This window comes from Pinus tabuliformis, chromosome J, assembly GCF_031772625.1.
Source record: "Pinus tabuliformis cultivar Carrire ecotype Pingquan chromosome J, CPIR1, whole genome shotgun sequence".
Classification (NCBI taxonomy): domain Eukaryota; kingdom Viridiplantae; phylum Streptophyta; class Pinopsida; order Pinales; family Pinaceae; genus Pinus; species Pinus tabuliformis.
In genome coordinates this window covers 326,787,898-326,806,889 of record NC_142295.1, presented here as the reverse complement: position 1 = coordinate 326,806,889, position 18,992 = coordinate 326,787,898, and the positions used below count along the sequence as shown (strand labels likewise).

Here is an 18,992-nt window from a genome sequence, read left to right as displayed (position 1 = left end):
CCCAGGAGGAGGATATCCAGGATAACTAGGAACAGGAGTCGCATTTGGGATATTATATCCTCCTGGAAAACCAGGATTAACCGGACCGTACTGGGGTTGCTGAGGTTGTTGATAAGTGTACCCAGGATACGGTTGATACTGGTAAACCGGTTGTTGGACAGCTTGCCCAGGTTGGTACTGTCCCTGGTACGGAGGTTGAACAAATTGAGGTTGAGTAGTAACAACCGTACTTATACCAGGCTGGCCTACAGGCATCTGGACCGTGGTTTGAATCGTAGATCCAGACAACGGTAAAGATGTCTGAGGAGTGGTTACAGAGACAGTAGAAATCAGAGCCATCGATACTCCAGAAGTGAGTATGGTAGATGTGGCGGTAGTTGCAACAGCTATTTGAGATGGAGTACTAGGTGCAATTGGCGGCTGAGTAACTACCGAAGTTACAGAAGTTTGAACACTTGACTGGACAGGTTGCGGTTGCTGGGGTGGACCAGAAACTACAGGTTGTCCAGCTTGAGGTACCGACTGTATACTTGGCTGCAACACCTGTTGACCCTGTGATGGATCCCATACTAACATTCCAGGGTATTGACCCATAACAGGTTGAGGATACTGAGATCCATAGCTGGATTGAGGATAGGATTGATAATTGTAAGGTGCAGTTCCCATACCTTGACCATATGACTGACCTTGAGGTGGTTGATAACCTTGACTTGAGTATTGACCTTGAGGTTGATAACCTTGAGGTAAATACGGATACTGGGGTTGACCTTGACCTTGAGGTTGGTACCCTTGAGGTTGATACCCTTGGGGTTGATACCCTTGGGGTTGCCATCCTTGAGGTTGCCATCCTTGAGGTTGATATTGATACTGAGGTTGACCTTGGGGTACATATTGAGGCTGGGGTTGACCTTGAGGCATGTATTGCGCCATAGGCGCGTACTGACCTTGAGGTTGCCCCCCAGGCATTAACTGAGGCTGCCCCCCAGGCGGTAATTGGCCACCTTGAGGTTAGGAAACGGGAACTGAACCTGACATCATGTAAATGTCTCCTACACCCAATGGTACATTACCACTGTTCCCAACTAATAACCCATGATCAACGGGTTGAAGAGATGCCCCCGCAAAGGTACCAGAAAGAGATTGATACCTAGTGGGAACAGAAGGACTGCCATGTAAAAAAGATTCAGGACTTTGAGTAAACACGGACGACTGACCAGACATATTTACAGGAGTATGAATACCTCCAGGTGGAAAAGGGGTACGAGGTGTGGAAAAACCTAGCCCAAAGTTGTCTAAATAATTGGTTAACGAAAGGTACCAAGTAGTACTTCTAGGAGGACTGTAAAAGATAGATTCACGCTCTCTTAGATCAATAGTAAGTTGATCTTCAAGGTTAGAGACGCCTATTTCTTCCTCTGGAGCAAGTTCTTCAATAGCAATCAAACCAGTAGGAAGATTTTCGGTGATAATTCTTTCTATTCTCGGTGAATCAGGAACACTAGAAGTCGGAGTAACAGGTTCAGATATTTCTGGTTCTTCGCCTGTATCACTAGCAGACGAAAAACTACCAACAAGCTCAGAAACTGTAACAGCTTCGGGATTATAACCTGTCTCTAAACTTTGGTAATCTGGATGGACCACCAAGGAAGATTCTCCTTTTTCAGGTGAACCTACTCTACTGCCACTAGGAGGAGTTACAAGGACCTTCAACCCTTCGTACTGACCCAGAACGTCTTCAGGAGATCCACCCCATGATCTACGGAGTTTTCTTAACAAATTTGTTCCGGTAACAATTTCAGGTGACTTGCCCCGAAGTCTACGGGACTGTCTCGGTAATTCCGCCACAGCTAAAAACTTTTAACTACTACACACGAAAACAAAATAAAATTTCAAGTCAAACCACCTAAAGTCTCTAAAGAACCAAACAAATTTGAATCACACGCCTAAAGAATCTAGGGCGTCAAACTAAACACAAACAGTAGCCTTCCAGACCGAAAGCGCTAGTTGGTGATGAAGCCCAACCTCGCTGGATTAAGTACAGAAGTGGCAGGTGGAACAGTTACCCCGGCAACCTGCTTAATGAATAGACTGGACCAAGTTCCTCCACTTTAACCGTCTCGAGTGAAGTGAACCCCCCAGAAAATCCAAGTGAGTCTAGCCGACGTTTGCTCCAGGTACAGTGGGATCTTCCCTCCACCGTCACCTCGGTAGAATCCTAAAGATAATGGTCACTAAGGTTACCAACCGCAACAAATGCACCTGGGGGAACAGTCTAAACTCCGACAGCACGCAAGGGCAGAGTAGCAAGCTCAATCCCCTTGCCGGCTCCTTGACAATAATCCAAGGTTTACCGACAAGTGACCCCTGGCTCCTTGACAATGGTTAATCCGAGGTTTACCGTTTGTAATACGTGCGTGTCTGTCGTCGTTCCCAACGAGGGGGGATTGATCCCCTCACTGGTTCGGACATGAGCTCGTGCTTCTCCTTTAAGAGGAGCTTTCCCAGAGTACAAGTGAGACAATTGGATTTATTCTATCACAAGATAAGCTACTTGTTTGGTTTTGTTGTCTTGGAGAGTTAATTACTCACCTACTCCAAGACACTAGCCTGATCTAAATTGGTGTTTCAGAGCCCTAGTAAATAAAAGTTACTACGTCGATTTTACTTTAAGCGTTAATTTTATGGTTTTTCTTTAAAGACAAAGGGTAGTGGAAGTGAAACCAATGGTGTGTAGACTCGACTCAAACCACTACAAAGATGAACCTAAGATGATTTACGCTATTTTGCTTTTTCAATGAAATTCTTAACTAAGAGAGTTGAGAGAATGCAAATTTTAGAGAAAACAACTTCCTTAGAAAAGACAATCAAAGAAACAATTCTCTTTTTCTTTTCAAGCATGCAAACATGACCACTCTTTACGTGCACGAAAAAACTCGTTTTCTTTCAAAACTTTTCAAAGCTACTTGAAACAAAACTTTTCAAAGGAGGTGTTTTTGTATTTTCTCTTTTTACTAAAGCATATAAACCTATATTAACTAAAAAATGATTTCAAAAGCTACAAAATCTATGAAAACTTGACTCACAAGCAAATCAAAAGAGAAATTACTCTAAGCAAACCTAACAAGGCAAAAGCTCACAAAGATGATTCTAGGTTGTTTTACTTGATCAAAATCAAATCAAGGACCAGCTAATGCAGAATCAAAAGACTAGTCAAAACAAAACTCAAATCTTTTTGTTCTTTTTGTAAAATGGAATTCAAGACTTAATCAACAAGCACTTCGAAATTTGCCCAAAGAAACAACTCAATGGTAAGTTGCTCTCATAGGTAGACTTTGTGACAGGTCTGACTTCTTAGAATGCTGACAAAACCAGAGAGATCTAAGGCTTGACAACTTCTACCGCCAAAGTCACTACAAGACCTACTCAAAAATCAAACCCTAGGGCTTACACTTCGATGAAATCCAATAAAACACTCAATGCTATCGAAACAAGTTCAGGTGAAGATCTTTGACAAGGGACTAATGAATCTGGGCAGTAAAAACTAATAAAAAACAAAATCTAAGAGCAAAAAAGCAAAAAATGGAATTTTCTCAAATTTTAGCAGGGGACGCATGCGACCCGTTAGCACAGGTGCGGGCCCGCTCTGTGCACACAGCAAAAGTGCGTCCAGGGACGCACTGTGCAGCACTCAGAGGGTGCGTCCTACTGAAAAACTCAAGAAAAACCAAAATGAAACTAATCCTAAGCTAACCCACCCACAGACAAAGTCACAGAGCCAAAACCAGAAAAATAAACCAATTTTCTCAAAGCAAAGTTCACACAAAGGAAAAGACTTTTCTCATCAATGGAATCTCCCCAGTGGAGTCGCCAATTTGTCACACGGAATCAGTCACTAGTGCGGACACAACCGACCTTCCTAGAAGTCTAAGACATTCTAATGACAAACAAAACAAACTAGAGCTATCCTTCTCTAAACATGCATCATGATATGAGAAATCAAGTGTTTTGTTCTTACCTTTGTCCAAACGCTGTTGTAGAAGTCCAAGCTTTGTTGATCTGGATGAGCTCCTCCTTTTCTCCAAAACCTACAATCACCAATGGTCAAACAATTAAATAGCACCTGATTATAACATAAAACAAAGCATATCCAACATATAGACCAAGGAGTACATGAAATAACTCATAAACAACAAGTTATTGAGAAGAATGGACCAATTTGCATTAAAGGTAATCAAAAGGAACCATTACAACCTGAGCCTTGGTGTTGTGCAAGCTCCTTCCAGGGTCCACAAGAGTCTTCCTTTATTTTGACAAAGCTCACCCACTTCCAAATAGAACAAGCAAAGATGGCAATCTCTCCTCACAAGCTTCTAAATGGGAGTCCTAATTCCTGCAGCAGTTACCCTTAGAAATGTATAGCTTTCAACCTCCCCTCCTTCTGGCCCAATGCCTGTATTTATAGTGCTCAAGAGGAAGTTAATCAGGTCCACCATCAATGGGATAATCCCCTCTTTGGTTGGGATAGCTCCCTTATTGATGGGATAAGTTCCTCTTTGGTAGGAGTGCATGAACCATCTGGAGGCGCTCAATACACGTCGAACAACCTTCTAGAATGCTCTAGAAATGACCACAAGTGACTTTTTAAAGATGAAACTTGCGCATTTTAACCTTTTCAGGGGGACGCACCTGCCCCTTTACATACAGAGCGTCCAAAGACGCAGCTTTTGTGAACATTGGGTGCGTCCCCGCAGGTAAGGTTGAGAGAACCTACGTCCCCAGAGATAAATACATTTAGAAAGACTTTCTCTCTTTTTTGGAGTTTGACATGGAGAGCAGAGGAATAAGACTTGCCTAAGAGGGTAGTATGATTGTTGATAGAGTCATCCTAACTGTAAATAGTCATGGTGACATTTTTTAGTGTAACAGCGCCAGTGGTGGAAAACTGATATGATGATCATGATCATAAGGGGTAGCATGAAAAATGTCGTATGTAGGATAGGCAATTTCTAGAGAGTCGGTCAAAGGTTCAAGATGGAGTTATGATAGTTGAGCATCTAGTGCAGACAGATACAGACGAATTCAGTGTGGCACAAAAAATTACAATAGAGGAATTTTAGGTAAAGATCATGCATTTCAAGATATATCTTATGATGTTGAAGCACATAGTATAGACAGTCCTAGACGCTATCTTACAAGAGAATAGGAAAATTGAGGAGCTTATATGGTTATGTGCCGAATCACCAACCAAGTTATCTAGTGTTGAGGAGTGACTTAAGTCCCTCACAAAGAAGCAAGAGGAGTACAATTCAGAGTTCTAGAGAAGCCCTCTACAAGAGTACATAGATTAGGCTTCCAACACTACCAGCCCACCTTTATATACTGGGGAGAGTAAGGAAGAGTTCTCTAAATAAATCATGTTGAGTGACTTGGTGGAGTAGCATGAGTGTGGCATCGAGCAACATCACCATGGTAGATTTGTTCCATGTGGAGTTATTCATCCTTGTCATGGCATGGATTGGCGAGAGATTATGAGTTGGTACTCTATTGATGGGATGATGCTTAGGAGGATACTCTTAACCAAGGGCATATCGTAGAAGGGGCCCTTAGGCACAAGAAGTGGATGATTGAGGTGGTATCGTATCCTACATGTTTGAGAACTTAGGTGGAATTAGGATCCACTTGGATCTATTAAGGCCAGGATTGGTTGGAGGATTGTTTTGGATTCAGGTATTGAAGGATCCATTCAAGATCATTTAACATGGAGGCATGGGATAACACACTAATTTGTATGGGATCTTGGTATCAATGTACACATGTTCTATTGTGAGTAAAATTGGATTGTTTAAGGACAAGTAGTCTTTGGGCGGGAGGATTTGTAGTAGTCCCTTTTTGGTATGGTAAAAGTGGACAGAATCTACCCATGGTATTCACCATGGCATTTTCCCATTGTACGTCCCTATTTACTTGATATTATCCCCCCTAGGTATACTACAAAAAGTGAAAAATGCTTGATGTTTGTGAAATCTCTTTTTTGTCATTATAGCTATGAATGATTGTCACAAGAAAGGAAAAAAGCCATTGAAAATTGGCTCAATATTTAGTAGTGTGTATGCTTGGAGCTTCCCATTCTTGACCTTTTTATCCCTTTCATAGTTGTTTTGTAGCTTGTCCCATACATGCTTTGGAGACTTGCATCATATCACCTTAATAAGTTAATGCTCACTAAGTCCAACCAAAATAACATTTTTGGCCTTAGAATTGTTATGATAGACTCTCTTCCCATAAAGATCTGTAAGAATATTACCAATAATTATTTATCATGACATCATAGTCGCATATAAATCAACACCCAAGCTCATCAAATCTCATTGCATCCTTATCTTCGACAATGCAAAATCCTCTTAGTAAAAACCATGAATTTTAACATCTTATGTAGCCATGATCCTCTTTGAATTCTCCTTTCAGTGGTTATGTTTTAATTAAAGAAGTTGGATCTGACACCACTTGTTAGAAGTTAGCAACAATGAAGGGGAGTGAATCATTATTGAACAAATATTACAAATTTTACAAAAGGTAAAACTTTTTAGAAATGAGAACTCAACAAAACATGGACCAAATAAGGCAAAAAAAAAAAAATCACATGAAGAAACTAATATTTTAGGTGGAAAACTTCATGGGGTAGAAAACCACCTAACTGTTTTCTTACTTCTTCTTCTATATTAATTCAAAAATCTTCTCAATTAAAATATACAACCACTACTAGCAAAGGAGCCACTACTCCGTAATAATGAAATTTTTTAGCCACAACCAACTAGGAGCCACAACTCCTACAAAAAGAAGGCAAGCATCCACTTTCTTAAGGCCACAACCTCAATAGATAAATAATTCTCAGGTTTACAAGGCAGTTATCAATTGATACAACAATTGCAAATGTAGAAGTTGTGGATAACCCTTCAGCTTCCACTAAAAAACTTTTCTAAAAGCTAGAAAAATTCTCCATAATATTTCCTCAAGTCAAATCTTCAATCAATGCACGAAAGTCTAAATAACATCTTTCATCTAATCTCTGAAAATTTCGGTACAACCACTAAATACAAAGTGTTCTCAAGTTAACAAAAAATGCATATTATCTCTAACACACACAAAAGAGCCAACTTGAACTCCTCATAACATTCTTCTATAAGTAATTTTATAGAGTGGTTAGATTAGATAATGGAAACAAAATAATCAAGCACTCAACAACTATGTTCATACAGTGAAATTGGGTTGGTTCCTCCTTCCACTACCTTCATGGAAAGAGAGAGATTTTCCCATGTTGATCATCTTCTAGAAGAAAGACGAACTTCCTAAAATTATTTGACCAAAAACCAATGGAATTTCCCCTCACAATTACTAGATGTGCTCACATTTCAAGAATTCCATGTTCAACCATCATAGTGGGGATGAAACATGCTCCCATACAGGATACTCATTGGGATAGTATGGACATGCCAACAAGGATAACTACATATTATATATGTCCACCACTTACCTAGAGGGTGTTTTAACACTTGTTCTTTGTAACCTTCACCTACGAATTTTGGAGCTCAATTTCATTAAATTAGGATGTAAGACTTAGAAATTATTAAAACCATAAAGGAGCATACACAAAAATGAGTACAAGGCAAATTATTACCACCATAAAAGAGCCTAATGTTGGAAACCTAATCCTTTATGGGTTGGTGTGGAATGTGAACAACCACCGAAGTCCAGGAGACCACTTGGAATATGAATCTAAGGGTCACACCAATGTACTATATATATGTATCATTGTGAATAATAGAGGCAACTAAATGTTTATCATTCATATTCTACCTCTGCCATGTATATGTTTCAATTTTGGCCCTACTCAAATCTGCCACTAATGTGTGGTCTTTCTTGTGCATTTCAGTCCTACACTTCTACGCTACATTCGAGCTGAATTTACAGCCCAAATATGAGACATTGTTTTTATTTATGTCATTTCGGCTCACTGCCCATAACACTCCATTAATTCGTTGTTTGTTGGTTCTTCCATTCAGATATGTAATCAAACCCTAAAATTTCTGCAGTTATTCATGAGATGTTAGAACTCTGTCAACCGAACTATGTGGCTTGACAAAATGTTCTGTGACATCCCTATCTATGTAGCCGTCACGAACATTAATTTTTCCACCACTATCAGGTGTGTAATTTCCAATCTAAAAATTCTACCCTAACACTCCAGTAAGCAGGGAAAACCCTCATTGGCCAATTTCCCTAAATCAAAATTGGCAATATTGTTTCGATGTTTCTGGTTAGGAAAATGTTCTTGGCATCGATCCTTCATTTGACTCACTAGGAAGCGTAAGCTTTAGCGATACGGGCAGGTTCCCATATGCATTCAAAGTATCCCATTTGCAGAGGCATTATAGATCTTCGCAAGGATACCTGCTTGCATCTTGGAATTGTTCTTGTCTTTTCATTTCTTGAATAGCTTCTAAGGGTCGATGCATTTGGAAATCTGCAACGAATCCATGGTTAGTGCATCATTGAAGGGAGCATCGTCTTGTTCATTGTCTTAGACCGATTACATAAAGATACTTTGTATAGGGTGCATCTAAAGCACTTAAACTAAATGATGCTATGTTGAATTCATCATGCCTACAAATTGTGTTAAATGCATATGGTCGTAGTTGTTGGATTGAGTATACGGTGAATTGTTTGGCATGGATACTCGTATGTGCATACCAATTAAGCAACATTATTTACTCTTCAAGGCCACACTTGACCGTACACTCCATAAAGTTCACCTATGTGTTTGTAAAGTTCCATAAAGTTTTATGAGATATGTGCTCACTTTGTGCTATCCTATGCTATGTTTGAAGGTTGATCTGTGTTGATTGATTTGTTAAATGTTGATATGTTGCTTTCAATGAAGAACGGGTTTACCTTTTGTTGTTGGTCAAATGCTCAATGGGTAGAGGGAGATATTATTACGTTGATGTCTGAGGTGCAAAGATCTTAGCATTGTTGAGCACCTTCCTATCCTTTGGCATTGTTGCATGTCCTTGTGTATGGGGAAGAATACAACTATGTGCTAAATGGTAGCTCTTGGTTTTTTACTCTCTACCTTGGGCTCACGGTTTACAGAAATGCACTTTGTAGGTGTTGAGGACTCCCATTCGGCATTACTCAAGGTTGTTATGACCATGTCATTTCTTCTGCATCGATTAAAGCAGCCATCTGGTGTTAGCTGGCCTATCCTGATATGTCATATAAGTGTGCGCCATTGAACTAAAGGTTTATATGTGCGATATATCAGCGTATCTATATTGCAATTAGTTGGGATTTTTCTAGTCTTGTTAGAGTGTTGAGTCTTTATTTTTCTTAGAAAATGGACACACTTAATGGAGTATTAAAGTTATGAAATACTTTAATACACTCCATTAGTCATGGTACAGTGAAAATCAACAAAGACACTCTCTCTCACATTGTGACCTCCCTACAAAATGCACAAGAAAACATTCATTTTTTGCAGTTGGAGTCTCAGTTCTACTGATATGAGATTCAATAGATTTGTCATTCTAATTTGTCTTCTACTCAAAACAATCCTCTATTCAAGGTTAAAACAAGCACCCATCAACAACCAGAAAGTGACAAAATCAGTAAAGTTGGGGTTCACTCACATCTTGTGTCCATTCCAGCAACATATTTGCATACAGATGTAAATGTTTGATCTGCACTTCTCTAGTTGATCATTAGAGTTTAGGAATGGCTTGTCCACAAAAAGCACATAATAGGTATGACAAGGAGGAACCCTTTCATATTTGAGATTACTCAAAGCCCATCAAGTTTCAAAGTGTTGGATTTCTTCATGATAACTCACCTTCAGTTGTTTCAGATTTTGGTCCTCTTCCATAGGAGCCACAACATGTTGTTAAATGGCAACACTGTAACTGAGTTGGCCATATCAAATATCATTGTTTTGATGTTCATCCGTGCAAGCATTGTGGTTAGCGTACTTATTCTTCAAACATATGCTTAAAAAACAAGCCTCCTAGAAGAAAAAATATTCATCCTCGATGGATCACTTCTTGGAAATGGGATTCAATATAGAAGAAGATATTTCAGTCATATGTTAGAACTTGTTCTAAAGTGTTGAACAATCTTGTAGCCAAGTTTTCTCCATCATGTCACATTGTATCTGATAGGGGGGAAGTGATGGTCATCAACAAGCTTCAAAGACACATCAAACAATCCTGAGTCACAACTTGCCATACCAAATTCAGATTTGTAGCCACAGATAAAGATGCGATCATCAGTGTTAAACCATCACAGGTTGAGACCTCCCATTTCAGGTTGAGGTTCTCACATTTTATGCGAGGTGAGACCTCCCTTTCAAGGTTGAAGATTTCCCTCTTCAAAACATGAGGAGCACTTCCTCTTGCAGAAGACGTGAAATTCGTACATCCTCCAAATAATCAGGTGCCTCCAATAATTCAGGTTTGTTTTTTTTTCAACGAATTAAATTACGTTGTGAATGTTCTGAAACAACTACTAACGTAACCCTATCTTAATAATAACGGAGGTTTTTTACGTTTGAAAAGGAATAACTGATCTGCCTAATTGCACGAATATTAGTAGATAGTAGGGGTACAAAGTATTTTTCTTTATTATTGTTAAGAATAACTCGTCGGTCCAATTCTGCCAATTTATGTAGTCACATCTGTAAATAGGACAAAGAATTTCGTCTACCCAATTGCGCGAATAAATATGAGTAGTTGCCTCCGCAAATAGGGCGTCCACCATATCGATCATCCTCGTGACGTTGGAATTTGCATGATTGATCATGTCATCCTCGTGACACTCTTGTAAATTAAAGTAGACCACTTTCTGAAATACCCCTTGTCAATGTGGGACGAAGATACCCCCTTCGACTTGACTTGATATAAAAAGAAGACCACTTTCTGAAATACCCCTTGTCAAAGTGGGACGAAAATACCCCCTTCGACTTGACTTGACATAAAAAGAAGAGGCCACCATAGAGGAATTTAATACGCCGAATTGTCCTCACATGCACTGTAAACATCAAAATTTAACCCAGGTTGGGAGTGTAGATGGTTTTCAAATCCGAGTTTGGAGTTCGCATGCTTCTATATAAGGCAGTCTATGCCATTGTATTTCTCACCCCTTGGTTACCGACTTTGCCCTACTCCAGTTGTAGGTATGCTTGTTGCATTCATGCACATTAACTTATCAATGTCCACGTTATGCAGTTTCTGACTGAATTGTTTCTTAGCAGAAGTGAGAGTGTTGCCGTTATCAATGTCCGTCGAAGGCAACAATAAGATGGGCAATCGCCCACCACAAGGGCAGAACGTCCGCGGCAGCCACAACGTTGGCGGCAGTGATTTCTTTTGACTGAACTTTATCACTCACAAAATGAAAAAATTAAACTGTGTATCCATAAGCTTTGTGTTCTTATAAAATACTCCATTATTTGCAAGTTTGATGGAGCTCAGGTTGTTGCATTTGATCACTATTGCAACCTTTTCTTCTTCTCCAACATAAGGAGAATTCTTGTCAACCAAATTGCTTCACATGTTGCTCCACACATAACTTGATATTCAGCTTCCGCACAAGACAAGGATATTGTGTTCTGTTTTTTGTTGCTTCATTTAATGACGCCAGATCCAATGCTAAATGCATAGCATGTTATGGATCATCTCTCATGTACGTTTCCACTGCAATAGGATTGTAAAAAAACTATCAATTTAACATCATATGAATCAGTATAAGCAATACCAAAATTTAAGGTTCCATGGAGATACCTTAAAACACGTTTTACTACAACCCAATTGCTCTGAAGGGGCTTTGATATAAATTTGCTCAATGCACTCACCGAATATGCCAAATATGGCCTAATTGTAGTCAAGTAGATTAGACTCCCAACCAACTGTCTATACAAAGTCGCATGTGCCTCCTTAGATCCATCATCATTCTGAAGTTTTATATTCTACTGTAAAGGTACTATTGCAACTTTGCACTGATCCATTGTGAACTTTTCCAGTAAGCTCCTCACATGCTTACTCTATGACATAAACGATTGTCGAGAATCCCTCTAGACTTCGAAACCCAAACAGTAATGTAGCTCTCCAAGGTCTTTCATCTCAAAGACTTGTGACATCTTCTCCTTGATTTCTTTAATGATATTATCAAGATTTACTGTAATAATTAGATCATCTACATATAAATAAATCCAAACAATCCTTCCCTCTTTATCAAACACGGTATAAAGATTAGGGTCATTTTTGCTTCTTTTATAACCATGCTGCAGGAAAAATGAATCAATTTTGTCATACCATGACCTCAGTGCCTGTTTTAGTCGATACACCACTGTCTTCAACCTGCAAACTAAATGTTCTTGAACCTGTTTCACAAACCCCTCAAGTTGCACTAAGTAGACTTCTTCTTTTAAGTCCCCATTTAGAAAATAAGATTTAGCATCTAGCAAGTGAATCATCCAATTATGTTTAGTTTAGCTACACGGGAAAATGTTTCATCATAATCTATGACTTCTTGCTACGAATACCCCTTTGCAGCCGACCTAGCATTATATTTATCTATGCTCCCATATACTTCAAATTTAGGCTTATACAACCATTTTCATCCTATGGATTGTTTGCCTTCAGGTAGTTTAACTAAATTCCACTTTATTTTTTTGAGAATTGACTCATATTCCTCTTCCATAATAGCCCTCCATTCACTATATTTACTCGCTTCCTTATAACTAGAGGGTTCAACAACATTCGTCATACTAGTTGTAAAATTATTTTCCCTATATCCTAATGGCAACGCAACCTTCCTACTTGATCTCCAAAGAGGTAAGGTAGCTTCAAACCTTGTCTAATCATCCTTTTATAGACTTGGCTTGACAACTACATCATCTTATTCCCCTTCCTGCTGCTGGTGCTTGTTGTCTTAGTGGGGCATGACCCAGGTTCAGAGATGATTTACCCAAGAAAATCCCAGTACTACTAGCCCTTTTGGCAACAGTCCGTGGAGTGCGGATTGAGATCTCATTCGAAGTAGTATGGGAGGGTCCTAGAAATAGGTTTCCACACCGTTGGGATGTCTGATGGGCTTCTCGAGGTCCGCGGTTTGGCCTATCAATACACACACTTCCGATCCCTTTGCAACCTGTGGTGCAGCTTCCGCACAGTCCTGCTTGGGCCGCAGCCCATATAATAACCAAGTTCCTCACTTATTAACTATTTACTTAGCTCATGTGTGTAATTTTAGGGTTATTACAGCATACTCAACAATTATATCAGTGCGCGCGATATATAAATGATCATAAACATAAATAACATAACCACAACAAGTACACAAAATTAGGAATCAACTTCTCTTTATTACCTTTTTGTCCCGAATATAGACTCAACTCTGCCTGCACACTTAGCTGCAGACTCTACTAGGCCTCTACAAACTCAGCTACAAAGCCTCTTCCTACTACTACAACCCAAGACTCTTGGAGTTCTACTCTAAGCTCGAACCATTCCTTCGCTACTCTTCTTATTATCAACTAACTTTACAACTTGGAGCCTTGCTCTATTTATACAATCCCATGGTCCACGGACCATGGGTAGATGACTTTACACTAATTTACAATACAATGCTTAGAGCAGACAACCCTATGACTCAATTGTACGATTTGTGCTCCACGCCCAAAATTCGTGCAGTTCTACACCACCTTTAACCAAAACTTGGGCTTTGAGCCCTGAAACGTGCTGTGGGGGGGATTCCATGCCCAACAGGCCCCCAACACAACCATCGTGACTCATCCCGAGTCACTCTGCTAGTGTGGAAATCTGAGCACGAAGCCCTTCCAACCATTCCTTTGCTTCCCTGAGGTCCGTGACACACTGGACTGTAGTCTGCTGGATCTGCTACATTCCTGCTTTTGAATCATCTACATCTAACTCATGTCTCTTCTTTGGTACCAGCTTCTAGTGCTTGTGTTTATAGTCCCGTGCCCTTGTCTGGCTCCTCGATCCGCGAAGACTGTGCTTCAGCCGATTAGTTTAGAGAGTTGGCCCACCCACGTAGGGTTTCAAGCAGCTGTTGTTGACCTTGCCTGGGAAAGATTCTCCATTGAGTTTGACTAACTGGACCGTGCCTCTGTTGGTGACCTCTCTTACCACATATGGTCCCAGCCAGTGCATTCAGAATTTTCCTAGAAAATTTTCAAACTTTCTATCATACAATAGTACTAAGTCATTTACCATGAAGGTGTGCAACTTGATATGGTCATCGTGCCAGGATTTTTCATGCTACTTTTGTACCTGTTGGTGAAATCTAGCCAAAAATAATTCTTCCTTTAGCTCTGCTAATTGCGTGAGCCTTTCTTCCAGAGCTTCATGGTCCATCATGCTTGTGAGTGCTACTATTCATGGACTAGCGATGATGTATTCCATCGGCATGACTTCTTCCATACCATAGACCAACTCGAATGGTGTCTGTCTCATCAATTTCTTACATGTTGTCCTATATGCCCATAACATACCGAGTACGTGGACGTCCTAGTCATCCCGTTGCGTATTACATACTTTGGTCAGTGTAGTCTCAAGTATTTTATTGAATGCTTCTACTGTTCCATTGGCCTGTGGGTGGTACAGTGTAATTTTCTGGTGATAGACCTAGAACTCTTCTATGAGAGCGTTGATGGCTTCATTCGAGAAATGTGTCTTGCAAACGCTCACTAAGATTTTGTGACAGCCAAATCGTGTCAACACATTTTTCAACAAAAAATTTGCAGTTGTAGTGACTGTGTAGTCCTTGACCAGTTGTGCTTCCGCCCATCATGTTAGGTACTCCGTCACGGTGATGATGTAGTGCACACCTGTCTTTCCCTGAGGTTTGATTAGGCCCACAAAGTTGACTGCACACTTATCAAATGGCTATAGTGTTATTTGGGGATTTAGTGGCATCTCGTCCCTTCATGATGGTTTCCACGTCCTTTGATATATATCGCAAGCCTTATAGTGCACTTTTGAATCCTGGTGCAGGGTCGACCACCATAGCCCTGAGCAAAGAATCTTCTATGTGGTTGTGGATCTTGCATAGTGTCCTCCTATAGCACTCCCGTATGCTTCCACTACATAGTGTCCTCCTATAGCACTCCCATATGCTTCCACGATGATCTGGCCTTGTTCAAATTCAGGTACGTATCTTCACAATATCTCATTATTGCCCATCTTATAGAGGTTCCCCGCGATGACATAAATTTTCGCCATGCGCACCACAAATTTCTTCTTTTGTCTGATTGAGTACTCGTTCGGTGTAGTCCCTATTGTTAGAAAATGGATTATATCTGTGAAGTTTTTTTCTATAACACCTGTTGCAAAGAGCTATGCATCAAGTAGTCCCTCCTCCCAATTTGTTAATTCCCTGCCCGTCTCAATTCGTGACAAGTGGTTTGGTCCTGCATTCAATCATCCCAGCTTGACTATGACCTCAAAATCATATTCCTGAAAGAGTAAAAGCCATCTACATATTCATCCCCCCAACGTAGGCTTGTTCATCAGGTATTTTAATGCTGAATGGTTGGTATACATCTTGAAATGTCCTCTCAGTAAATACTGTCAGTATTTTTGGAGTGCATACACCATTGCCAACCCTTCACGTTCGATGGTAGAGTAGTTATTTTCTGCTTTGGACAGTCTTCGACTCACAAACATGATCGGTTGATCCACACCCTTTGCGCTCTCCTATGTGAGTACGACTCCCAACACGATACACAACACATTAGCATGTACATGAAATTCCACGTCCCATTTCTGAAAGACCAAGATGGGTGTGGAGGCTATTTCCCCTTTAAGACATCCAAACTCTTCATGCAATCATCATTCGAGCAATATGTAACATATTTTTTCAATAGATTTTCCATCGATGTGGTTATTTGGGCATAAATTTTGGTGAACTTCGTATAGTATCTAGTTTGTCCCAAGGTAGCTCGCAGTTGTTTAATACTTTGTGGTGCTTCGAAATTGAGGATAATGAGAATCTTCGCAGTGTCCACCATCAGCCCTTGTTTATAGACCACGTGTCCCAGCAGCTTTCCAAAGGGAATGAGGAATGTGAACTTCTTCAAGTTCAGTGCAATCTAGTGTCGGTGGCAAGTATCTAGAATCAAATGTAAGCTTTCTATGTGGTGCTTAACTAATCCAAAAATAGTGCAATCATCGAGATAGACTTCCAAAAATTTGTGGATGTATTCTTTGAATGCAGCTACCACGATGCACGAAAATATAGCTAGGGTATTCTTCAGTCTAATCGACATTATGGTGTATTGAAAGCATCCTCATTCTGTTGCGAAGGTCATATTGCTCCTATCTTTTGGCGTGATCTTGATCGATGGTATCCGTGAACAAGTATGCTTCCTACCCGCCAACATTCTCTAGTACTTCATCTGTGAATGGTGTTGGGAATGGTTCATGTATGCAGGCATTGTTCAGCTTCCTAAGGTCTACGTATATTCTTATTTCACCTTTTTGCTTTTTCTCCTCTACCACCATAAGACTCACGTAGTCGGATTCTTCCACTGGTTCAATAATTCCGGCTATGAGAATTTTATCTAATTCATCGCAAACCTTTTCTTTATACTTTCGATTGAAGCCGTAAGGCCGCTCCTTAACTGGCTTCATGTTAGGTTTCAGGGTGATCCTCGATATCCCTAAATCGCCCACATTCCCTTTTAAGTCTGTAATTTTGGTCAGGAACAAGTCTTGGTATCCATAGAGTAACTCAACAACCTTATCGACTGTGGCATTGTCCTAATAGTCCCCAAGCATTGTGTATTTTGGTTCTGCCTCCATTCCAATGTTGACCTGCTTCGTCTTTAATTGCGCAGTGATGTCAGTGTTTTCAAGAGATGGTCTACAAACTTCACGAGAGCCTTCTATTTCTGAAATGTTAATGTTCTATGGGTCCTCATCATCTTCCTCAACATTCACACTATAACACTCCAATGCGCTACTTAACTTCATTGCCCATTCTGGCTAAAGTACTTGTATTGGCTCCTGTGGTATTTTAAAGATAGCGACTTTCACTCCTTGTAGCACATCATCCATAGTATGTGACCAACGATCTTCAAATGTGAACATTAACAAGAATCCGTTGCACAACACATCCCATTCGCTTGTACCATGGCAAAGCTCTGTCTCTATATACCGATTCATGCGTATGACATCCATGGTATGGTAGAATAGGTGCACCCATTCAGGCTGTGGCTCTTCCCCATAGGCCTTGGTCCATTTTGCGAGGTGTGTGCATGGATAATCTCGTCCATCATATTTGTCTACATCGTCTTTGGGGTTTTCCAAATCATAGGTGCTTCATCCTTTGACATCCATGCCAGTCTGAAAAAGTGCCTTGATGTATACCCCACCATCATGCAGGTGTTATGCGAAATGCCCACTTCAACGCATCGAACCGCTGCTGCTCTGGCACTGAATTTTCGAATTTTCTTAGAAATTCATCCACCACTGACAATTTGTCATATGTCAGTAGTTCCCTTGCCTCTGTTTTTATGCAACACAATGATCTGATCATCATTTTGTAGTTTAGCATTGTTACTTTGTGCAGTCGATTCTGCCATCGCTTTATCTCTTTGTCTGAATCTGAAGTGCAGGAGCTTTTGTGCTCCCATGAAATCCTTCCATCTATAGTCAGATTCACCCAATCCTCTCCTTGTACAGTTATCTTGTAGATACAGTTGAGATCGTCATCACTATCATCGTCGCACACTGGTTCAATGTATCCCTCTCCATCAGCTGGGTCCAGTGGTACTGCTACGCATAGTGATTTTTTCTCGAAGGTTAGTTTGCGCTTCTTCAAATTTATAACTCTATTCATATCGGCAACCCAGTTTATTCCTAATAGTGCATAATAGGGATTTTTGTCATCGAAAATCTCTTCACTTCAATATCTGCGTGCGCGCTTGCGCCTTCAATATCGATTGTCACTCCTTACAATCTTCCCATGTGAAAAATATTATGTTGGTTTGCCATTCATAACTGAATAGGGGACCATTACAACGCGGGTCTGCCCATGTGTTCCCATGTTTGCTTAGGTAGTACATTATTACCTGATCCATTTCATATTCACCTATTTGCATAGTCAACCTCATCTCCCTTCCTATGTGTAGCGCATGCTCCTAGTTTTCAGACCACGCACGGTTCTCTTAACCTTGCACACCTAGTGATCAATTCCTGTAGCCCTTTGACTGCCTTGCTATCGCGCAACAGTTTGATGCATGTCTCCAAAAACGTAGTGAGCATGGAAGGATCCATCCCTCGTTCTAGTTGATCCTTGCTATCTGAAGTGGAGGCCTCCATGAAACTCTTCTTAGCTTCTATATATGTCTCCTTTGTCCATTCTAAATCAAACTTGGCTTCCTTTGTAGGAGCGTCGTGAACCCATGTTCTTTCTTCTTGCTGCTTCCCCTTATCATCTCCCATTGTCATAGTGCTTCTGAGCATCATGTTTACATTTGGGTCTTCCTCACGTGGTTCAAACCTCATCATTTGTAAATTCTCGGTCGGAGAGGGTTGGAGTACCCCCTTTTCGCGCATCTTTGCTATCAGCAAAGGAAAATCTTCTGCATCATGATCAAACTGAACACACTACCAAAATGATATCCTAGTTGGGTTCGTACAATCGTAGGCATAATGCCATGGCCCTCCACAGTTGTAGCAAATTATCTGACCGTGACCCCTTCCTGGTCCCATTCCACCTCGACCCCAACCACGCCCCTCAACCCAGTGCACGCATTCCCTACATTTGGGTTGAGGGTTCGTGTTTCGATCCACACCCTGTAGGCAGGAGTCCAATCCATCATGAGTTCATAGCTTTGGCAGGTGCATTTGTCATGGCCTACCGAACTACAAAAATTACAAAATAATTGCTGGGACGTCTGCGTATACTTCTGC

At 40.5% G+C, this 18,992-nt stretch overlaps 1 protein-coding gene across 1 annotated transcript in view; it reads left to right on the top strand.

The window, feature by feature from the left end:
* Positions 1-11,146: 11,146 nt before the first annotated feature.
* The window catches only part of LOC149227076 (uncharacterized), a 133,168-nt gene continuing 125,322 nt past the window's right edge, over positions 11,147-18,992 (top strand). The window contains exon 1 of the mRNA XM_089375413.1: positions 11,147-11,224. Coding sequence (XP_089231539.1) covers positions 11,170-11,224 — 55 coding nt within the window. The 5' untranslated portion in view covers positions 11,147-11,169. The remainder of the gene's footprint in view (positions 11,225-18,992) is intronic.